Source organism: Perca flavescens, chromosome 8 (genome assembly GCF_004354835.1).
Source record: "Perca flavescens isolate YP-PL-M2 chromosome 8, PFLA_1.0, whole genome shotgun sequence".
NCBI lineage: Eukaryota > Metazoa > Chordata > Actinopteri > Perciformes > Percidae > Perca > Perca flavescens.
Window position 1 is genome coordinate 32,581,190 of NC_041338.1, and position 24,821 is coordinate 32,606,010.

At 40.6% G+C, this 24,821-nt stretch overlaps 1 protein-coding gene across 6 annotated transcripts in view; it reads left to right on the plus strand.

Moving 5' to 3' along the window:
- The window catches only part of LOC114560572 (suppressor of tumorigenicity 7 protein homolog), a 66,500-nt gene that overhangs the window by 40,392 nt on the left and 1,287 nt on the right, over positions 1-24,821 (plus strand). For 3 of the 6 annotated variants that reach the window (XM_028586033.1, XM_028586036.1, XM_028586034.1), the window contains 13 exons: positions 4,729-4,811; positions 7,134-7,293; positions 12,384-12,438; positions 13,176-13,291; positions 13,956-14,031; positions 14,718-14,908; positions 15,015-15,112; positions 15,752-15,866; positions 16,473-16,545; positions 17,243-17,345; positions 18,001-18,151; positions 18,834-18,926; positions 21,708-21,850. In XM_028586033.1, coding sequence (XP_028441834.1) covers positions 4,729-4,811; positions 7,134-7,293; positions 12,384-12,438; positions 13,176-13,291; positions 13,956-14,031; positions 14,718-14,908; positions 15,015-15,112; positions 15,752-15,866; positions 16,473-16,545; positions 17,243-17,345; positions 18,001-18,151; positions 18,834-18,926; positions 21,708-21,850 — 1,457 coding nt within the window. The remainder of the gene's footprint in view (positions 1-4,728; positions 4,812-7,133; positions 7,294-12,383; positions 12,439-13,175; positions 13,292-13,955; positions 14,032-14,717; positions 14,909-15,014; positions 15,113-15,751; positions 15,867-16,472; positions 16,546-17,242; positions 17,346-18,000; positions 18,152-18,833; positions 18,927-21,707; positions 21,851-24,821) is intronic. The other 3 variants (XM_028586035.1, XM_028586037.1, XM_028586039.1) reach the window with 3 other exon arrangements.

Genomic DNA, 24,821 nt, shown 5'->3' on the forward strand with positions numbered 1-24,821 from the left:
GAGCTGAGGCGATACCAAAAGGTGACGTGAAAACCTGTAGACTGCTGATTGGTCGTAGAGAATCGTCACTAATCACTGCGTTATAATTGTTAGCGACAGACGGGGGGTGTCCTGAACAAACCCGCCCATTTTAAAATTTAGTTTAATTTTAAAGTTTAGCCAGCGGTGTTTTTTTTAAAGAGTAAAGAAACTAGAAAATAATGACATTTAAAAAGCAGGAAATAAGTTTTACTTTTTTTTTTTTCATAAAAAATGAATTAATTATGAAAATAGTTGCAGATTAATTAATAGTTGATTAATTGTTGCAGCTATCTGTCAGTTTGACCTACCAAAGGCTGTTTGTAGGGCAGAATATGCGTCGGCCTTTTCAGACATATGGTGGTAGTAACATTAAAGCACAAGAGTTTTTCATGAATACATAATGAAATAGACGTTTTCATTTGTTCTCTTTTGTAGTTGAAGGACATAGACCTGTGTGTGTTTGTGTGACTGTGCATTGATGAGAGTGATTGTATGTTTTGAATGTGTGCGTGTTCACATGTGTCTGTGTGTTTTTATCATTCCGGTCAGGCCAGCAGTCTGCCGACTTCAGTAAAGGTCACATCTCCTGTTGTCTCCGCCGACATTTAGTCCTCAGTCTGTCTGTTAGAATTTGTCCCTTCCAATCACGTTATCTGACCAATGTTGGTGTTCTCTGGCTGCTTCCTTGTAGGGCTGTGCAATTAACCGGAATTTTAATCGCGATTACGATTTCGGCTCCTAATGATCACAAAAACAGAATAAACCATTATTTTGCACATTATGTTTTGCAACTCTTTTCTTTTGAGATGCACCGATAGACAGGCTGGTGACCAGAATTGGCCGGTTTTCACGTGCTCGGCCATGACCGGCGACCGGCAGGTCAGCCTGACAAATGCCGATTTCATGCCGGTCAACGCTACAATTAACTGACAACATAAGTTATACGAGTTGCAGTTACACGGACGCGACAGCACAGTTCCATTCTTTTTCCTTTCTCTCAACTTTTCCGCCGTGTGTTGGCGCTATTCTCGCGCATGTAGGGAACCTCGTGACTTAACCTGCAACACGTCAGCTGTTTGGAAATTCTTTAGCGTGTGCGCAGAAGAGAACAAGTTTGCAACATGCAACACCTGCAAGGAAAAAGTAGGGAGTGGAGGGACGACACCAACAACCAAAATCAAATTTTTTTTGTTGGATATTGGATGTGAAAAGAAGGAAATGGTTCTAACGTTGCACTTTAGATGTGTGTGAATTTCCCACACCAGGAATAATTTATATAGTTCTATTTTATAGTGATCCATTATCTGTTCAAAACATGTTCTACGTTCTGTGCAAAATGTTCTATTAAAGAAAAGATAGAAAATAAAACCACATCTTATTCGTTAAATGCTATATTCGGAAAAAAGGCCTTATTCAGAACATCCAGCCGGAATATGCTGTTTACATGACCGAGAATATTGTCATATTTGGAATAATAGTGGAATATCTGTGTGCATGTAAACGTACAGAGTGATGATTGCTTCATTCACTGAACTCAAAGAGGAGATAGAAACATTTCTCAGTGACCTAATACATGGCACAAGTACAGCAGAATCACTATCTTTCTACGTCCATCTGTGTAGTGTAAAGGGCAAGACAAACCATCACAACACAATAAACATCTCTCAAATGAGAAATCCTTGTTAGAACTTTACCCGAGGATTATGTAATTAAAATACACAAGACGGATGAATGATTTCTGTCTGTGGGGCTTGATTCCAGGACATCCACTTAAGACAGGATCTTCTTTTCTAATCAAGCAACTCTACTAACGGGAATGAAATAGGGCCACAACTAACATGTTTTAATTCATCAGCTGATATTTGTATTATTTAATTGTTTATGTCTGTAAAATGTCTCCAGATGGGGAAAAATGCCCATCACGTTTGCGGAGCCCAAGTTAATATTTTCAAACGGCTGTTTTTGTGTTTTGCACGTAGTGTAGGTCCAAAGGTATACAATTTAAAATAATATAAAAGCATGAAATCTTTGATTAATTGTCTAATCCTTCCATCACTAACAACAACTATTTGATGCAGATTTTATAGCTTTTATTGTTTTGGAAATTAAGTCTGTGACTTTTGGATTATGGGCCATGTTGCTATATTGTTTCATGTGAATTGACTGTATGTTAATTGTGGCTACATTTTATTTTTATTTTTATTTTTTTTGCCTTTATGAAGTTGAGAGAGTCCTTTGCCAGCCAGACAGCAGTATCCTCTTATCAGTGCAAGCTGACAGCAGCTGTTAGCCCTGTTTGGCCACAGGCCATTCTGAAAGACCCTTTTCTGCTAGGACGAGAGCGTCCACTTCACAGCAATGAATAGCTATCCAGCTGCACTTTAAGTTTATGCATGTGTGTGTGTGTTTCTGTGTGGCCAAGAGGCCGGGGTTCATCTGAGTGGGGTCTTTGTCCCACCCTCCCTAACCTCAGTTGTGACTCCCCAGGAATTAACATGACAACCCATCACCGCCAAATGCAATGGTCTATCAGTCTAGCTTCATTTACTACAGCTAGGAGAATCCGTTAGTCCACACTCAATATTTTCTAAATTCCTTTTGTCTGTGGCACTCAGCCCCAATCCCATTGGTTCCTACTGGAATATTGGAAAACGGAACACAAATACAATAGTTTTATTTGCTAAAAATGGATTCAAAAGGATCCAAACTTTGGCGGGGAAGGCCACCTGTAGTGTACTGTCTTTATTATTGATACACATTATACACTTTCTTTTTGGCTGCCATTACTGTCAGTTATGTGCTAGAGACTTGCTAGACACACAATGTACAGGTCAACCATTCAGGCAATTAGACAGTTTAATCATTATCTAAATAAGCTTATTTAGGAGTCAAAACATGAATAAATCTTTTGGCCAGGTAGACTGTGAATTTACTCAGAGCTGCCAATCTCTCTCAACAGTTAATTTCTTACATGCGTCCACCCTTAGTCACTTAAGCCGGCCTTTTTTCCTTTGAACTCAGATTTCTGTGACTTATCAGTTTATCAAAGGATGCAATTCCTTACCGGCATCCAGCTTAACATGACGCAGGGTTCGACATTGGCCCGAAGTAAAACAGTATGTTGGGCAAGTTGATTGGCCGGACCGGAGCTGCTGTCCGCTCTCCTCCTTCGCCAGGAGCTAGCTAGTTATATTAGCGTACATGGTGGCGCCTCCGCCTTGGCCGGACAGCGGCTCCGGTCGGTTGCAGCTGCAGCAACTGCTGTTTGCTGCTGCCTGCTCTCCTCACGGTAAAGTAGTCTCCCAGAGGCTGGGAGTGAAGCGGATGGACCGCGGGGCGCGCTAATAATCACCAGCTAACGTTATCTGCAAAGTGCTTCCCCAGTGCTGCGTTCCTACGCTGTCGGAAATTTTACAATCATTTCAAAATGAACGCATAAAATAGCCCATAAACATGGCTGGGAAATATTCACGTTACCACAATATGAACACAAGGGATGTTTTTAAAATTAAAAAACAGATGTCAGAGGAGGACTCGGTGGCGTTCATCCTAAAAGCATAATAATGACACAAGTATTACAGCTAAAAAACAGCCTTAGTCACACTCCTTCCTTCCAACTCTCAGGGCAGGAAACTAACTTGCGACGTTAATTTTAAATGCAGTCCACAGAAACGCAGGGCAGTATCCAAATAATCTGCTACACAAACTAGAAAAACATTCGGCCAAATTGTATCATTACTATGGTGGAGGCTGGTGTTTCAGGAGGAGCATGGATCAGTCTATACGGCCACTTGATTGATATGGATCGTTGACTCTGAAGTTGTAATTTTCCAGTTCACAGGATCTGATATAACTTGCACTAGAGAATAAATTGTATAGAAACCTGACTTAAATGTCAACGGATTGAAGGGCGATGAGAGCTGGGTTGGCATTTGGAATGTAATGTTGTTTTGTTACGTTAAACCTATAATACTTCACTGCATTTTTAAAAGTACATTCTGACATCTATCACACTTCAAAGTCAACGAGGAGACTTTTACTGATTAGAGTAGTAGTAGCAGTCAATCTGTAGTTTCTTCCTCGCTGCAGTAGCCAGAGGTCTATGCTGAGCTGATGATAATAGCTAGGCTCAGAAATTACTACCAGCTACACAATAAGTCAAATGCTGGTAAATTTACTACTATTTCTACTCTATCGGCCTCTTTGCAGCCATTTAGACACCGTCTAGATAGCATTTATTCCACACCATATGCTGTATTTCCAGGGCAAAATTTTGGAAATTGCTTGTGAATAGATGTATTTCAGTGGCCAGTCAAGCTCCATTTCCTCTCTGTTTTTTTCCCCCACTGTGTATCTTCACTCTGCATGTAGTAGGGCTTACCCTGGTCCCCTGGTGCTGTGTAATTTCACGTCTGAGCAGCAAGGCTCTGTGGGAAATGCCAAACTCTGCGTGTGGATGCCGTCTTTTAGCACGAAACGTTTCATGTGTTGTAATCACAAATGTCCTTGAATCTCTGAGTCTGTTTGATGTTTTTCTTGCAGTCTTCTTTTTCTGTGTAGACATAACCTAGTTTTATATGGATATGCAGCATTTGATTCTACTAATATATCTTCTGACATATCCTTTTGGTAGACAAGAGATTTTCTAGTATCTAATAGTAAACTCAAACCAATCTGTCTTTTCTTCTTTTTGTGTCTCTTCTACAGTAAGCATGTTTCTCAACACCCTGACACCCAAGTTTTACGTGGCTCTGACGGGCACTTCCTCCCTCATATCAGGACTCATATTGGTAAGAAACCCTTATTTTCTTGGCTTTATCTAATAACACTGACGCTGATACTAGTTTTGAAATGTATTATGATGTTAATAATCAGTTTGGTATCTGTACTGATTAAGAAGTAATAGTTTTGACCAACTGCCACTTTGCTCGTTTGAAAGCCATGATGCCTCTCTCTCTCTCATGAGTGGGCAAATTCTCTGGGCGGGCAAAGCAGAGAAAGGGGAGGTAACCTTGCTCCTTTTGACCTCATAAGGAGAAGATTCCAGATCGGCCCATCTGAGCTTTCATTTTCTCAAAGGCAGAGCAGGATACCCAGGGCTCGGTTTACACCTATCACCATTTCTAGCCACTGGGGGACCATAGGCAGGCTGGGGGAACGCATAGTAATGTTAAAAAAAACCTCATAAAGTGAAATTTTCATGCCATGGGACCTTTTAATGATGATTCTAAATTACACCTGCTTGGGAGACAGAAGAAAGTTTGGCTAGCCGGCTCAACCGCAACCAAGAAAAGGATAGCTCAACGCTGGCTCCCCCAGTCCTAATGACCTCAGCATCACAAGAATTTGAGGAGAGGGACTAGGCAAGGTGTGATTTCTGTCTTTGTTTTTGCTTATTTGTTTGTTTCTTTGAGACCGAAGAGGGTGGGGGGTGGGTGATGGTTTTTGTTCTTGTTCAATTGTGTTTGTCTATTCTGTATGTTCAAAAATATAAAAAGAATAAAAAATGTATCTAATAAACAAATTTATGTTTTCTCACAAAGCACAGATATTATTTGTTGAAAATAAGTGTTTTTTGATGGCACTTTACAATACTGAAATACTGTGGGCGTGACTCTTGGCTACACTGGCAACACTGTTATTTCCCATTTTTTTGGGGTCAATAAAAATCTATTTATCTATCTATCTATCTATCTATCTATCTTAACTTTAGCGCTTAAGCGTCGTTATACTCATTGCACATTGTTCCAGTGCATCAGCTAAATGTAAACCTTAAGGTGGATGACTGTGCACTCTTACCTGACATTCTCATTCATAATGTTAAAAAGAGAAAATTAAATTTCAGCGGTGGTTCCCTAGGTGACTTTGTGAGCCTGGATGTAATTTGTTAGGACTATAATCACAGGTTCAGAGGCCACGAGGAGCTGAAGAGAGAGGAAATCTATACTCATTTGGTCCTTCAGAAGATGTGCTGCTAAATAATGGCAGCCTCTGGCATTGTCTTCTAACGTATCACACCATGCCACACACTTTCAATGCTTTTAGTGCTTTTCAAAGTACTGAGAACACATTTTAGGTTGTTTTTTTTGGTGTGGGATGTGGATAAAGATATAAATAGAGCTCTCCATCTCTGCATTAAACACTCAGCTGATTAAATTGCAGCACCTAACTGGTTACTAGTGATTCCAAGTTGTTGACGTGCATATTGAGCTGCCACCTTTCCCCTCTGCTCCAGGGATGGAAAATAGTGTTAAAATGTTTAGGTATACGTCAGTATTCAAAAACAGATAGAATAAATAAAGATGTGACAAATATTATCAAAGCAGGGAAGCGATATAATGAAACTGTTGGCAAGGCTTTTCCTACTTATGCTAGTTTTTTATCTCTCTTTCAAGTTCCTCACAGAGACAGCCAACTGTGCAACAGTGGTTGGTCTGTATTTTAAAATAGCTCCTCTCTTAATTAACTCACTCTCTTCCCTGCGGGCTTTTTGCCAATATGCGTAGGCTGCTTAGAAAAGGTGTCGAGCTTTGCGCATGCTCTGTGAGATGATTAAGAAAAATGGAAAGGAATTGGTTTTGTATGAGCGATACTGGTCATTTTCTCTGGGCTTGAAATGGATCTTTATGTCCCAATTAGTTAGTTTTCCACTGAAGAGTTATAGATAAGTCACATCAAATATCACTTTCTCCCTCAAGCAGAGGCTGACAGTATAACAGCTTTGCCAGATGGCAGTCTGTAGTCTACATTTAATAAAATACTGCTCTCGTCAGTATTCTGGAGGTTTTTCACACATTCATTGATCAAAACTTAACATGAATGGTTCCTGTAGCAGAACATTTTCAAAACCTTACTTTGTCTTTTTTCCCCACTTCAAGGTGTTTTCAGTGTTTATTTTTTTTAACCGTTCCATTGCTTTTTTAAGTTCAATAAATGCAACATCTTTCCAAAAGTCAATGAGTAATCGTGTTCACTATGACCAAAAATAATGATTTTTTTCCATAATCGAGCAGCCCTAACTCAAACAACCAACAATGTGGTCTTTATTAAATGAAAGTCATATGAACAGTTCAATTAAAGATTTTCTCTCTCTCTTCCTCTCTCTCTTTCAGATATTTGAGTGGTGGTATTTCAGGAAATATGGGACCTCCTTCATAGAGCAGGTGTCTGTGAGCCACCTGCGCCCCCTGCTGGGCGGAGTGGACAGCAGCTCCCCCAGCAACTCTAACACCAGTAATGGAGAGGCCGATTCCAATCGACAAAGTGTTTCTGGTAAGAGCTGATAGGAATATCCACTACAGACAGAAGAGAAGTGCATAGTGCTGTATGCAGCATCAGTACAAAAACAGGACAGCAGCTGATTCTAACAGCCGTGTAGTTAAAGCGTATTAGAACTTCGGCTATGTTTTGTTGTTTGACATTCACAGTGAACATTTCCCATCACTCACAACAGGGCATACTTTAGTAAAAACATGTTCATCTACCTACCTCACATTTGACCAGCAAGTCAGGTACCAGGTGATTACAAAGTATGCCTCTATGAGAGGAAGAAAATGTGGAGGGAGTTTTGTACCTTGAAACCATTTTTTAAAGGGTGTTTTTTTTTTATAACTCAATAAAAAATGAGACAAATAACACAAACCGAAAGATTGATGCCTTAAATCTTATGGTGGTCATCATGACTACCATCTATATATTTAAGTGCTACAAATGGGCTGGCTCGGAGTCCCTGCTCACTTTAGCTTCTCCACTCTAGATCTCATCCCTTCACAGGTCACTGTTGCAGTAATACAGAGCCCCTCAGTTTGGTTCTGCTGTGTTAACTTCAGAAAGGAGAACTAAAAAGCCAAAACGTTGTAAAAATGTCAAAGCAATTTTTCAGCTAAACCGCAACAAAACCCCACTGGCCCGCTGAAGGCAATGAAAGCATTGATTCTAATGTGTAGTTTTGGGAGAGGCTTTCAAACTTGTTTTAACTCATGTATTGTGTTTTATAGAATTGATATCAATCATTTTGCTGCTACATATATAGACATATGTTAACATTTAAATGCAAAACTGCCATCCAGACATTTAATTAGTGACTGCCTCTCTGAGCTCATAGGTTTGTTTGTTTTGTTTGAATGTGTCACTTGGAGCTGTGAATCACAAAGTATGCCAGAATATCTTAGAATAATAACAATAATAATAATAATAATATATATTGATTGATTGATTGATTGATTGATTGATTGATTGATTGATTGATTGATTGATTCACAGATTAAAACGCACCTCAAAACATTTCTTTTTACTAAGTCTTTTGACCCCCCTATTTGTTAAGCGACTTTGGGTACCTTAAAGACGCTATATAAATCCAAGTTATTATTAAAACTAATAAATACGACCTTACAAACACTGGAATTGTGTAACATTTTCTTTTTTAGACACATTCTCAAACATGTTTTCAGCTTTTTATCTGTATAGTAAGCGCATACATTCCCAAACATACAATGTTAGTAAGCTTTTATACAGTATACAGCCTGCAGTATATTTAAAGTGCATACTTTTTTACCTGTTTGAATATTAATGAGTTGTACTATCTAACCTGATCCCTTTTCCACCCATTACAACAAAAGGAATATAAAGACAAGTCAAATCAAGTATATAATCATGACATAGCCAAACAGGATAAGCCTTCTGTTCTGATTTAAGTGTGTTTGTGAGAAGAGATTTACTGCACAGTCTAGGTAGGCCGTACCCTGCCTGTTGAAGGACTAACCTTGAACATGTTAAACTACAGTAGACGAGATCTTAGAAATTGAAGTCTGTCGAGCAATATCCTCCACAGTCACTCAGGGTGAGCTCTGCGTAGCTGCTTCTTTGCTTTCGTTCTACATCAGTGATGCTTTGATCGTGGTTAATCTGTTATATGTGTATTTGGTCTCCCGTGGAAATTCATTCATTTCAAAAGAGGACATTTCTCAGTGCTGCATAATTCCTTTGGTTCCATTGCGAATAATATAGGAAAACATTTATCCTACATATGCATCCATAATACAGCATACATTAAGTGTCTCAGTCTGCTTTTTTACAGCAGCATTTGTATTATGTAATGAAAAAAATTGTATTAGCAACAAGCTGAAGTTGCAATGCAAGTTAAAGTTGAAATGCTGCTGATGTATAACCTCATCTAATCAGTATAATCTCTGCATTTTCCTCCAAAGGCTCCTGTTGTTGAACAGTTTGTGGAGGCACGACGCAGCCGGCCTTTATTTTCAGCCAAACAACTTTGAATTAAATAGGATTACGTGTGCTGTATTAAATCAACAAGCCATGCTTGGGAAAAGAAAGGCAGTCTAATTATTTTGACTGTACTAATCCGCAGTTTTCTGGCTAATAATCTCCTTGGCGTAACTCCCTCCATTGAAATCAGAGTTGCAGGGTGGAGCATATTGTTTTTTTCTTTGTTACAGCAGACGTCTGAGACAGTTTAGGTGAAGTCACTGGATTGATTAGTTATAGGTCTGCACTTGAAATGAAAGAATGTAGTATAGCATGAATTCAGAAGGTGTGTTCTGTTTTGGACCGAAATCTGAATTTTTATTGCTGGGATTTAGTATTTCTCCTGAAAGTGTTTTTTGTGTCTTTTCTCCTCTTTATAGAGTAAAACATTGTGTATCCTTGCTTTGATTAAGACATGATGTGGTTAGATTTAAAGATAGTGGCCAGTGCTGAAATAATCAATTGATTAGTAGATCATTTAAAATCATTTATCAAGGCTAAATAGCAAACATTTGCTGGCTCCAGCCTCTCAAATTTGGGGATTGCCCGCATTTTTCTCTGTTTTATATCATTGTAAATTGAATATTTGTGAGATGTTTTGACTGTTGGTCAGACAAAACAAGCAATATGATGTCACCAAAGGCTCTTCATCGGCATTTTTCACTATTTTGTGACGTTTTGAAACATGTTTTTGTTGCTGCTATTTTATCTTGGTCCCATTTTTTTTTAAAGGGTGTTTTTTTATAACTCAATAAAAAATGAGACAAATAACACAAATCAAAAAATTGATGCCTTAAATCTTATGGTGGTCATCATGACCACCATCTATATATGGAAGTGCTACAAATAGGGCTGGCTCGGAGTCCCTGCTCACTTTAGCTTCTCCACTCTAGATCACCCTTCGCAGTGGTGGAATGTAACCAAGTACAAATACTTTGTTACTGTACTTAAGTACATTTTTCACGTATCTGTACTTTACTTAAGTATAATCAATAGTGCCTACTTTTGACTTTTACTTTGTTACATTTTGCAGTAATTATCTATACTTTCTACTCCACTACATTTCTACAACGTTCCGTTACATTTTCTGATCAGTTTTTCCCTCTGCCAAAACGTCTTCCTGACCCACGTTTGCAGTCTGCAGGGAAGCCTTCAGCAGCGGCTCCTGCACCGGCGGCAATCCGTCCAGCTCCCGGTGCCGCTCGCGATATTACGAATCCCACTATGGCTACGTCAAGACCCGCCCTTCAGTAGCGTTTATTGGCCAGGCGCGTACCGCTCCCGGTACTACCGCTGCACCTGTTACTGCTGCTGCTCCTGATACTCTGCTTGGTCATATGTGAAGCATCCGTTCACATAGGGTTAATATACAACCCGTATATCTATCTTAAAACCACTCCCAGTCCTCCTCAGCTGTGAAGCCACGTAGCCTACTTGTTGTCCAAGCCCGTGAGTTCTCGCTAGATAAATGTGTGCAGCATTCACTGTCCCGTGGGAAATAATGCAAAGTCAAGCTTCATGCAGATCACCCTGATAGATAACCAGAATTGTAAGTCAGAATGTAAACTGGGCCACAGATGGTAAGCCCAATTACATTAACCTAAAACTGAATGAATTAAAATACCACCGCACATACAGATTTTTTTTTAATTATTAGATTATAGACATTAAGAGAATAATCGTTATGCAAGTACTTTTACTTTTAATGTTTAAAGTGCATTTAAAATCAAGTACTTTTTACTTTTACTTAAGTATGGTTGTCATTGTGGTACTTTTACTAAAGTAAATATGTCTCTGGTTATTTGTACTTTTACTTAAGTACTGAGATTCAGTACTTCCTCCACCACTGTCCCATCGCAGGTCACTGTTGCAGTAATACAGAGCCCTTCAGCTGGTTCTGCTGTGTTAACATCAGAAAGGAGAACTAAAAAGCCAAAACGTTGTAAAATGTCAAAGCAATTTTTCAGCTGTACTGCAACAAAACCCCACTGGCCCGCTGAAGGCAATGAAAGCATTGATTCTAATGTGTAGTTTTGGGAGAGGCTTTCTAACTTGTTTTAACTCATGTATTGTTTTTTATAGAATTTATATCAATCATTTTGCTGCTAAGGATATATAGACAGCTGTTAACACTTACATGCAAAAGTGCCATCCTGACATTTAATTAGAGACTGCCTCTCTGAGCTCATAGGTTTGTTTGTTTTGTTTGAATGTGTCACTTGGAGCTGTGAATCACAAAGTATGCCAGAATATCTTATTAATAGTTGATCTGTTCTTACAGTTTATGGAGCAGCTCCAGCACTTGTTTTGTGTGCTTTGTGTGTTTTATAGATGAAACAATTAATAAATAGATACAAAAGTTATCATTAGTTGCAGTCACTATTAAAGGGGTAATTCAGCAATTTTGTATTGCGCTTCCATAAAGTTTGGGGTCTTGTGAGAGACCAATTAATAAAAGATCAAAATCAATGATTTTCTGACCTTAAGTTCTAAGTCAAAAAATGCTGCATCCTGCAATTTCCATAACACATCTGTATTTCCTCAAATCCATCCAACCTTCCCCAACATTCAGGTCTTTACACCCTTACTATGTATCGCAAGTTCTCCGTAAATGTTACCCAAGTCAAAGCTGGCAACCCAGATTACACCATCAGGGGTTTCCTCCGCTCCTCCAGAGCCGCAGAACACATTATACAGTTTCCCTGTCTGTTAGGAAATGAAGGTTACCTCCAAAAGTATAATATCAACATTTCAAAACCCCATATTGTTAAATCCTGCATCCTATATTCATCTGTTCGGTGCCGAGCCAAAACACGGGCTTGTGGCTGTTTTCTGACAGCAGTGAGAGATTGTGTAGAAGCCTGTTTGGTCACTGAGGAGTTTTAAGGCCTTTTCCCTGTCAGCTGTGCTCTCAAAGAGGTCGACTGCCAGTCGGGCAGCTGCAGGGCGGATGGCAGGATGCACAGTCGATCCCTTTGAAATGTGCCGAGGAGGCTCAGTGTCGACTTTACCCTTGACACTCATCACCCATGTTGTTCTCTCTCTCTCTCTCTCTCTCTCTCTCTCTCTCTCTCTCTCTCTCCGTCTCCCTTTTGCAGAATGTAAAGTATGGAGAAATCCGCTGAATTTATTTCGTGGAGCCGAATATAATCGGTGAGTGAGAACCTGCATCTGAAAACCCTCTGGAGCTCTGGCCTCCTTTGTCTGTCCTCCCTCTTTTTCTGATTTTTTTATGTCTTGTCTCTCGTTTGTTTTCCTAATCAGTCTCTTTTTGTATTCACTCTCCTGGCATCATTTCTGGTTTCCTTATCTGTATCTGATAAACTATTTCTTTTCCTTCCTCTTTTTTTTCATCTGTCACTCTGTCATCTGTTTGGCGTTTTCTCCTCCATTAAAGTAAATTTGTTCTCGTTCTCCTCTATTTCCTCATGTTTCATTCATTTTCTCTTGTGACCCATCCTGTCTTTTCATTCCTTATGAACTCCTCACTCGACCTTTTTGTGTTTGTGCTTCTTCTCATCTATCCTTCCTCTCTCAGATTTCTCTTTCATTTTCCCCCTTTTGATTTGCTCTCATGTCATTCTTCCTTTATTCTTTCGTTGACGTGTCTTGCTCCTGCTCCTCCTGTTGAGTCATGCTCCACTTTTCCACTTCTCGTGCTGTAGTTATTATATGTCATTTGCTCTACCTAGCTAAGCTCCAGCTATTAACTTTGGCCAATCTCACTGAAGTGCAATACCCATTAAGTCAGCCCAACCTATGACTCGTGTACATCATCTGAACTACATCTAACATCTTACTAACATCAGAGCAAGTACATTAGCTCAAGTCTTTCATTGTCTCTTTCTCTCACTCAGTAATAATGAACGTGTCTCTGTGCTTGTGTTCAGATATACGTGGGTAACAGGTCGAGAGCCGCTGACATACTATGATATGAACCTGTCGGCACAAGACCATCAGACCTTCTTTACTTGTGACTCAGACCACCTCCGGCCTGCTGACGCCAGTAAGCAAACATATGCATTTTGTATGACTGTAAGATTTGATGGTTAATGTATTGTTTTACTAGAAACATAACTGCACTCGTACTCCACAAAAATAAACAAGGTTAATTTAAGAGGGAACATGATTTTTTTTTAGATTATCTTTTGGGCATTTTTAGGCCTTTTATTGACAGGACAGCTGAAGAAATGAAAGGGGAGAGAGAGGGGGGAATGACATGCAACAAAGGGCCGCATGTCGGAGTCAAACCCGGGCCCACTGCATCGAGGACTAAACCTCTATATGTGAGGACCCGCTCTACCAACTGAGCTGCCCAGGGAATACGATTTTAATCCTATTTCTTGTATAGTGTATTGGTTTTAAATTAAATTATTTACAACATAAACATATGCCAAAAATAACTTGAAAATAACAAAATGTCTGTGCAATCATTGCAATTCTTTATTTCGCATTGTTCTGATGCGGAGGCTAGTGGTCATAAAATGCACACGCATAACGAAAGGCAAATTGTTAATCAAAAATTAGAATTAAAAAAATGTTTATAATAAAGGAGCCAGCTGGACGTACACGAGTATTTGGCAGCCGGCGCTTATGAAAAGCTCTGTGCGTCTTGATTTGTGTGCACCGATCGTAAATATGATTCTTTGTGTGTGTTTGTTTGGTGGCAGTTATGCAGAAGGCATGGAGAGAGAGAAACCCACAGGCTCGCATCTCTGCAGCACATGAAGCTCTGGAGCTCGAAGAGTGAGTTTACTTCCCTGTTTATTTTCCTCCTGTCCCAAAAGAAAAACATAATTGTATTAAACGCAAATATTTTTTCTTTCTTGTCCTTTTAATTATTTGGTGCCTCCTCAGATTTATGTTGGGACCTATTGGTGGGATTAACTCCTTATTTTAAAATATAACATTCTGGCAAAAACTATCTCACAACCTTGATTTTTATCCATAAATCCACAATGATAATGAACATGGTTTCTTTAAGGTCAATAGACTTCAATGGGATCTAACTTGAAAGATTGGAAAATGTGGGTTTTGTTGGTGGGAGGGATGATGCATCTCATCAGAGATTGGCCCTTGGGTGCCTGCATCATTCATAGGGGAAGAGAACTTGTTTTCATGGCAGTGTAGGTTTATTTTTAGGAGCATCTGTAACTACAAAGGCACTGCAGAGGAATTGTGGCAGTGTCGCATGTTGCGTTCAGTTCATATCAAGGCCGTGACAGCAGGTTGACTCGGAGGAAAACGTCTTTGATCAGTGCTCTGTCAGATGCTGCTTAAAATACACGAGTCGTAAAAGCAGTTTTATTGCCCAGAGATGCCAAGCTGTGTAGACAAACAAGGATGCCCTGTATTTTGATATTGTTGGTAAATTAATGACTGACTCCATTAGAATAAGATAATAAGTTAGTTTGTAATTTCCTGGTTAACAGATCCCGGTCCTCTCCTCCTCTCCTCTCCTCCTGTAGTTGCGCGACAGCTTACATTCTGTTAGCAGAGGAAGAAGCTACAACCATCATGGAGGCTGAACGTTTGTTTAAACAGGCGCTAAAAGCTGGAGAGGGCTGCTATCGGCGCAGCCAACAGCTCCAACATCACGGCACACAGTATGAAGCCCAGCACAGTGAGTGGAAACAACTCCATCAGGCTTCAAATGTCACTATATGGACAACAGTGGACAATACAAGTGATCTGTATGTGTACATTATGTGTTTGTGTGCCTCCACCAGGAAGAGACACCAATGTATTGGTGTACATAAAAAGAAGACTGGCCATGTGCTCCAGAAAGCTTGGCCGAACACGAGAAGCAGTTAAAATGATGAGAGATGTAAGTACACAGCCTGCCAGCACCACACACACACACACACACACACACACACACACACACACACACACACACTCACTCACTCACTCACTCACTCACTCACTCACTCACTCACTCACTCACTCACTCACTCACTCACTCACTCACACTCTCTCTCTCTCTGTCTCTCTCTCTCACTCACTTACTCTCTGTTAATACACACACTGTCTGTCTCTCTGTCTGTCTCTCTCTCTCTCTCTGTTACCACATACACATTTTCTCTCTCACACTCACACACACACACACACACACACTCACTCACTCACTCTCAGTTAATACAAACACTCTGTCTCTCTCTCTCACTCACTCTCGCTCTCTCTCACACACACACACACACACTCATTCACTCACTCACTCTCAGTTAATACACACACTCTGTCTGTCTATCACACACACACACACACACACACACACACACACGCACGCACGCACGCACGCACGCACGCACGCACGCACGCACGTTCTTTGATTGATGGAGTTTAACTAGTGACAGTGTACTGTAACTGCTTAATGCTGAAAAATGTCCAAAGCTCTTGTCTGCTGACTGTGCATGTGTCGCCCCCTGTCCGGTATTACATGTAACAACAGTTGTGTGTTTTCCAGTTAATGAAGGAGTTCCCTCTCCTCAGTATGTTCAACATCCATGAGAACCTGCTGGAGTCGCTACTAGAGCTCCAGAACTACGCCGACGTCCAGGCCGTATTGGCCAAGTACGACGGTGAGGGGCTCAAACGTTGGTTTGTTTTGTAACTGAGAACCGAATGTAGTAAGGCAGAACTTCTATAGAAAATGTTGTTTTCTAACTTAAATTAAGTTAATTTGGCAGAAAAACTGCTTAAAATCCAATTAAATTGACAAAACAAATGTTTGAAATGTCATGGATTTACTGAAAACTGCACATAGTCACTCAAGTGATTTTGTAAAAAGTACAACAGACACTTAACTGTACACCAGCCTACATATAGATATACAACATTGGTGTTTCAGGATGCATTGTAATACAACAGGTGTTTCCACACTGGTAAAGCTGTTACAGTATCTTTTATTCATCCATTGTAATGCTCCATACAATATCTCAGCCGTAGTGTTGGAGTCATGTTTATATCAGTGAAAAAAGGCAGATCGCACTTAACTGTTGGATGAGTGAAAAAAAAAAAAAACTTGATAGCAAAACAACCCCAAAGCTATGAAACCCAAACTCATTATCTTCATTCACAAACTCCTCCGGGCGGCTTCTTAAATGCAGCACCTGTAATTCCAAACGTCTGCTATGTTAACGTCTGCTAAACATGTCTCTGTCCATGTCTGCTTTATGTCTCCACAGATATTAGCTTACCCAAATCTGCAACAATATGCTACACAGCAGCCTTGCTCAAAGCCAGGGCGGTATCGGACAAGTGAGTATCGCTTTTCATCGTCTACAATGCCCAGCTATTTAAGAGTTTAAAATAGAGCTGGAAATGGCCCGGGGAAGTGCTCAGTGTGAATGAGAGAACAGGGCAGAGTGCTGGTGTAGCAGTTATATTTTTCTCTTTGGTACAGGGCTGCCTGGAGGGTAGATCAGTGTTATTGTGAGTGTTTCGGTCTCCGGTCACCCAGAGGTACTGGATTATTTATGACTGCAAAACATAATGGTGGTGAACACATAAAACCATAGAAATAGCCTTTTTCTTTGCCCATTTATAGATACATGTATTTTTGCACAGATTATTGATATTGCTTTTTATTGCTTCAGCTTTTTGTTTATTTTTTATGGTAATTGTACAGAACTATTACATCTGTAATCTTACATGAAAAATACACCCTGAAACCAAACAAAAAAAGCATCTATTGGTGATGTCCTGGAGTATTCTGCTGCTCTGGCTCTCACATATATGTTCATCCAAGTCTTTTTTTTGAGAAACAGACACTCTGTTACACGCTAGGGATTTATGTGATGTTCTTAGACACAGCAGCTTGTCGCTCTGCTGGATTTCAACGTCTTTATTCAGCACCGTGGGAGTTATTTTTAAAATCACTTTGATCATATAGTGATGTGCAATCCCAATGAGATTACTGACAGGTGTGTGTGTGTGTGTGTGTGTGTGTGTGTAGATTTTCTCCAGAGGCAGCATCCAGGCGAGGGCTAAGCACAGCAGAGATGAACGCAGTAGAAGCCATCCACAGAGCGGTGGAGTTCAACCCTCACGTCCCCAAAGTGAGACTTACACACGTGATCACATGCTCACCACACAGCTACTGCCCAGTAATAGTGTTGAAATGTTTACATGAAACACGACAAATACTGATCCATATTTGAGTTTTTATTAAATAAACACAGATAATCAATAATTTTTGATAACGATTGGTTACATTAAGATACAATATGCATACTGGGCTGGACCTTTCATGTAACAGAGACACAAAATGATCAAACAGATCTTTGGCATTTCTGTACTGAAATTTACTTATCGGCCAAATCATACGCCGATATAGATACTTTACTGGTTACTTTAGTTTATATTTTATATATATATATATATATATATATATATATATATATATATATATATATATATATATATTTATTATATATTTATATATTTATTATATATTTATTATATATTTTTTCTTTAGATTTCCAGTTTTTAGAGTTTGTAGATTATGAGCTAAAGTCTGCCTCAAGTGTTTCAAAGACACCTGCTGTGGTTGCAGTGTTGGATTAATCTGGTTGTAGTTGGGTTATTAGGGCTTTTCTTTTCTACACTCAGCTACACTTCATTTACCATTTTTTGTTTTGTTTTGTCAAATTCAGATTGACTGCTGTGTCTCTATCCTGTTCTTCATGTCTTTCTCCTCCTCCTCCTCCTCAGTATCTGCTGGAGATGAAGAGTCTGATTCTTCCTCCAGAACACATCCTGAAGAGAGGGGACAGCGAGGCCATTGCCTACGCCTTCTTCCACCTGCAGCACTGGAAAAGGGTAGAGGGGGCGCTCAACCTGCTGCACTGCACCTGGGAGGGCAGTGAGTACACACACACACACACACACACACACACACACACACACACACACACATTCTCTCTCTCTCTCTCTCTGTTAATACACACACACACTCCTCTCTCTCTGTTACCACACACACACACACACACACATATTCTCTCTCTCTCTCTCTCTCTCTCTCTCTGTTAATACACACACACACACTCCTCTCTCTCTGTTACCCCACACACACACACACACACACACATTCTCTCTCTCTCTCTCAGTTAATACACACACACACTCCTCTCTCTCTGTTACCACACACACACACACACACACACATATTCTCTCTCTCTCTCAGTTAATACACACACACACTCCTCTCTCTCTGTTACCACACACACACACACACACACACACACACACACACACACTCTCTCTCTCTCTCTCTCTCTCTTTGTTACAACACACACATCCTCCCTCTGTTAACACACTCCCTTTTCCTTTCTCTCTGTTACCACTCTCTCTCTCTCTCCCTGTTACTCCATACACACATTCTCTCTCTCTCTCTGTTACCACACACACACACACACACACACACACACACACACACACACACACACACACACACACTCTCTCTCTCTCTATTCACTGTTAACCATTAAAGAAGTAATCAGCTGTTTCCATCCCTTTGTCAAATCTCTCTGTTTGTGTGTTTGTAGCGTTCAGAATGATCCCATATCCTCTGGAGAAGGGTCACCTGTTCTACCCCTACCCCATCTGCACAGAGACGGCCGACAGAGAGCTGTTACCCAGTAAGAGACGCCCTGACACACACATACACATACACACACACACACACACACACACACACACACACACACACACACACACACACACACACACACACACACACACACACACACACATAAAAAAAAACGAGCCCTCGTTTTTGGCTAAAAGTTAAAACAATCTTGAGAGCCTTGCCTTAATAAATAAATTCTGTGTATTAAAGTGTATTTTATGATTCTATAATTGTAAAGGTGAATTCAAACAGTACTTAGGAATAAAAGTATTACTAGTCATTCAAAAAGACAGGTTGTAGGTTTGTAGTAGAAGCTACACGGTGTGTTGACGTTTTGATTTGACCGTTTCGAGGACCAAGGGTGATTATTTGTGTGTATTTATGAGGATAATGTGGATTTGGTCTTGTCATTTAGAATAATGATGCTGAATGCCTGGCACAAAAACTGAGTGGGTCATTTTGTCATTAATAATTGCGATGAGGGGACAAATTCCTTAACAGAGAGCTGATGCGGAGTGTGTGTCGTCGTACTGTCTGCTCAGCAGCTCGTCTGTCTTCACACACAAGCCTTCATTTGATTAAGTTGGCTCCCAGCCACCAGCAGCAACACACTGCTGTGTGAGTGTCTGTGTGTGTGTGGCTGGGTAGATGTATGTACACATACTGTAAACCCTCAATGTATTTAACTAATGGAGTGGTTTTTCCACTGAAAATTGCAAATATTGGGTTTTAACTAATTAGAAATAACTGGCTCATTAAACAAGACTGACCCATAAATGACAGTGTAGCGATAGCAGTGTTTTTTCCTCTGATACAGGAGCAGTGTGGCTCTCATACTGACTGTATGTTTGGATCCTGTATAGAGCTGTACTGTATGTAGGAACCTGATCAGACATGTCTGTCTGCAGACACACAGAGGAAGAGCTTTGCAGTGAAGTGAAGAAACCTGAAGTTTACATTTTATATTCGCTGTTATTTTCTATAGACTTTTTACCGTTTTTTTACTGACGCTATTGTACTATTCTCACAAGTATGTGGTAATATGTCACTACCTTGAGTATAAATAAACCAACAAATCATCAAAAAGTACCTCTTTTCCCAACTCTAAGTACATCTAACATTGACTGTGTACAAAAAACCCATCTAGAACGACCAGTTTCACATTGAAATACATTACGACCATACAAAGTACATGCATAACTTTGGATAGGATTGTCTTGTCTGTTTTTAAAATTCTTTTTACTAACACTATGCTCATTGTTTATAACTGATAGTCAATGAAACATTTACGGAATATACTGTATATATGGTTATTGTTTTTTGCCTGATATAGTCCACAGCAAAACTTTAGAATCACCGCCCTAAGCGTGATTTATGGTCCTGCGGATGCTCCACGCAGAGCTTTCACCGTAGCCTACGGAAGTGGCCTGACGTTTATACTTGCGTGCGTTGGTGTGTGCGTCGATCTCTTTAAGAGAATAGCAGGGTCTAAACCAAGCTTACAAGCCACGGCCAAGCAACGTACATCGCCGCAACGTGTAGTTACATTTTTTGAGAGGTGAACGTCAGACTACAGCGTAGAGTCCGTCGTGGATTTAATGCAGAAGCATAAATCCCGTAGAGGGGGTAAACCCAGCCCGATCTGCCCGGCGATTTGATTACAGGCTGGAAACCTGTACGTTTATCTATCCTGCTTCCGTTACAAATCTGCGGGGACCAATCACAAAAAAATCCACCCAGTGCGCTATTGGCGGTTTTAACACGATAACGATAGAGAAGCAGCTTTTTGTTTACATTCAACATGGCGGCCACTGAAGCGCAGCAACCCGTTGATATCGCTGTCTAACCCTAACCCAAGTTTTCTCTGAAAACAGAACAGAAACTATCCCTGGAACAATTCCTCCAAAAGAAGGATGTGTTTGCCTTACTACCGACCTGCTTTGGTAAAAGCCTAGTGTACCAGCTAACCTCGCTGGTGGCCAAAAGAATGGAGCTCAGCTCAAACCCCGTTGTTGCTGTCATGTTACCGTTGGTCGCGCTGATTGGCTGAAGGACTATCCAGTCGTGCACAGAATCATTTGAACTATGGCCGTTGATACCGCCTCTTGTGCAGTAGAAAATACAGAGCTGACTCCCCAGACTAATGTTCAATCTTAAAAGATTGAGCTTGGTCTGGTGATAGCCAGACCAATATAGATATTTTTATGGGACCTTGGTGGGATTTGAACCCACAACCTTAAAAACCCTAAAAAAAATACTGTTAACATATGATCAGAAAATTGCGCGATTATTATTATTTTCCGATTCACGTTTACTATCAAATGTCGAGTGGCTACCAGGTGTAACTCCAGAAAGGTAATGCATACATCATGTGGCTCTGGCTGCACCTGTCTCTTTTCCTTGATTGGTTAATTTTGGGGGATTCTGGGTTTGTACATGGCGCTCTGAAGGGGTCAGATGGTCCGTTCACTTCAAGTTTAGGGCTTTTTATTTTGTGTCCACATCGTCAAAATAGAAACATTTCCTTAAAACCTTCTGAACAATAAAGTTAAGTGTGATTAAGATAATGTAGAAACAGGAACTAAGAAATGTTTTTGTGTAAATGGTTGGTCAAAAAATGAACTAACTTGCAGTCAAGTACAATTTGAAGTAAATGTATAAAACTAACTTTGTGTGTGTGTGTGTGTGTGTGTGTGTGTGTGTGTGTGTGTGTGTGTGTGTGTGTGTGTGTGTGTGTGTGTGTGTGTGTGTGTGTGTGTGTGTGTGTGTGTTATTTTGTCCCACGTGGAAGCAGTGTTTCACGAGGTGTCAGTCTACCCTAAGAAGGAGCTGCCCTTCTTCATCCTCTTCACAGCCGGTCTCTGCTCCTTCACTGCCATGCTGGCTCTGCTCACACACCAGTTCCCTGAACTCATGGGAGTGTTTGCTAAAGCTGTGAGTACACACACACACACACACACACACACACACACACACACACACACACACACACACACACACACACACACACACACAAAAAATCAATGAAAGTGGAATCTGTTGCAGTGGACGGTGTGCTGTGAATGCATCGGATTGTTTGGTTAACCCTCTGACATTCTCTCTAGCACAAAACTTTCCTCTTAACCTGTGCTCTGGTTGGCGACAAGGGATCTTAAAAGTTAATAGCCTCATTTCCATAAAATCTGCCGGATGGAATAATATATCTAGACCCCCCTGACCTTTCTTTATGGGCCACCCTCAGGTTGCACACGTTCTAACCTAACCGTCAGATTGCTCCACGGGGATATGCTCATTGGGTTTTAACAGGGACTTTAGTCGGAGCTCTACAACTACACAATGATCAGTTTGAATTATTTCACGTTTACCTTCTTTCTGTCAGTAATAACCCTTGTTCCTAGTTTCTTGGTCACTTTCTGATTCAGTTTAGCATTTTTTCAACTTTGACAGCCTAGAAGTAGATTGGTCGAATTGGCTCTTGTACTGGTTTTAAGAGCAACAGCTGATATGTTTCATTCAGGTTGGTGTGAGCTGGTCTTTTCAGACTGTAGACCTGTCATTTAGTCACTGCCTGGTTTAGCCCGCTTTAATGGTGTCGTGCTGCACCAAGCCGTGAGCACATGCGCTTCCACGGCGGCCTCACACCAACGGATAACCACGCTAAAGAGTTTAGAAGTTGTTAGATCGTTCATTTCTGAGGTTTAAAAAGTCGTCTTCCAGCCTGAACACAGAGCCACCTTCAGCCTTCCCTCCTGTATTCATAGCAGCCAGTGGAGGGCGCTGAGCCCCCCCCCCACCCCTCCATGCTGCGCTATGCTGCTCACCTGGAATGTGGGTGAGCTCATTCCCCCCCACCCCCCGAGGTGACACTATCAGCAGATACCATCAACGGACACGCAGGCCTGCTGCTCTTTCTGTATTGGTGCCAGGATCACTTACTGTATCAATCTATACATTCATCTGTAACCAGTATGTTAAGCAACTTTTGAATGTTTATCTTATTGCATTTAAAGCAAAGAAATTGAGTTGCCATTTCACATAGCTAATACGAAATATTTAACGAGTGTAGCTGTTGTTTAGGACGTCGTCTAAACTAACTGATTTGATCCGATCCTGGGCCGTAGACTACATCAGCTCAACGCTTTCCTAAAGGGAAACTCTGCACCAACTATATTTGTATTGTAAGTCAGGTTTGAAAAAAGGTCATTCCCAGCACAGGTCCACCCAACTAGATTAAATAATAATGTGGAAACACACCCTAGTGTCTGTATGTTGCATGGTGATCCTGCTGCTGTGATTATGCTGAGTTGACAAATGGCAGAATGCGTTAATATAATCGCTATATGTTGTTTAAATTGGCTCTGACTTACTTTTAAATTATGACCAAATTTATATTTTTATGTTACGATAATCGCTGAGCACCGACCTGATCCCAGTGCTGTCTTTTCTCCAATTCAAAATCTGTATTCCTCATTGGATGGAACTAGCTGGGGTCGTTTAATGTAAGGTCAGTTATGGCGAGGGTCTTCTGTGGAACTGAAAATGAGAATGACTTTGATTTGACAACTGTGCGCATTGTGTGTTTATTCGCTTGGAGCAAACCTCATGCTGTAGCAATCTGCTTGTTACATTATGGGATATATTGTGTGCAACACTGACATTTTTTTCCCGAAGGTGGCAAAAGCAGAAAGGTCGCTGAACATATTCCGTCCTGCAGGTTGAATGGAAACGTGGATCATAAGGTGGTCCCATCATGGCCGATACCCTGATCCAATTCATCTGGTGTATCGGAGCGCAGCGTCAGTACTTTTGGATTACAGGACAGTCCCCCTTGCCCCCCCAACCGCCCTCCCGCACAGTTCAAACACACGGGACACACACCTTTACTTTGAAGTGCTCTTTGAAGCGGGAACAGAGATATGTGAGGCAGATCCATGCAGGTGGAGAGGAGACTCTTGATGGCTTTTATCTTCCATCTGACAGACTGGGAAGCTCTATGTCCCGCTGTTGCTCTGGTGGAGCCCCTATCACCCTTCGACCCCCCGCTCCCTTTCACCTCCGATTCACCGGCTGTTGCCAAAACACCGACCTGAGGACGAGGCCTGACAGCGAGCTGTTCTGCACTCACAGACTGGAAATGTCATTTTAAGAATTGGGGATCAAATCTCCAAAATCCACTGCTGCTACTAGTTTTGTGGTAGTTCAGGAGATAGTAAGGCATGATAAAGAGTCTAGGGCTGCTCCCTCTTAGTTGATTAGTCGACTAATCGGTCGTTTTGGTCTTAGTCAACTTAGATTTCTTTAGTCCGTTAGTCATGTTTTATGCTTTTTTCACACTGAATGACTTATTTCCAAGAAACGTACGAGCACATCTCTGGTAAACACAAGAATTAAAGTGGTGCTTTTGCATAACTCTTTGCGGAGAAACTCCGTAATCTGTCGATTAAATCAACTAATCGATTAGTTGATACAATTGAATGTGTTAGTCGACTAAGAATTTCTTTAATCGAGCACAGCCCTAAAAGAGTCCCTCAATAAAATATCAAAGCATCTATTCTTAGACTTGAAAAACAAAACTGAGAGGGTTCAGAAACTACATGCCTCTATCTACAAAGACAGGACCATAAAAACATCACTATGTTAATGACTGTTCATTTAGCCCTATTAGTAATGTTGCTAGGCTAATTTAATTATGAGGCTCAAATATGTTTTGTGCCTCCAGACAGATTTCCTCTCATTTCTTTAGGGCCAAAAATGACTCTTCTGATAGTAAAGGATGCTGATCCCTGCTTTAATGGGAAGAATTGGATGCAGTGCACTCTATTGGGTTTGTTACATTTTTAAAGGCTACAACGGTTAGTTGATTAATCAATTGAATAATTGACAGAAAATGAATCAACAATTGAAC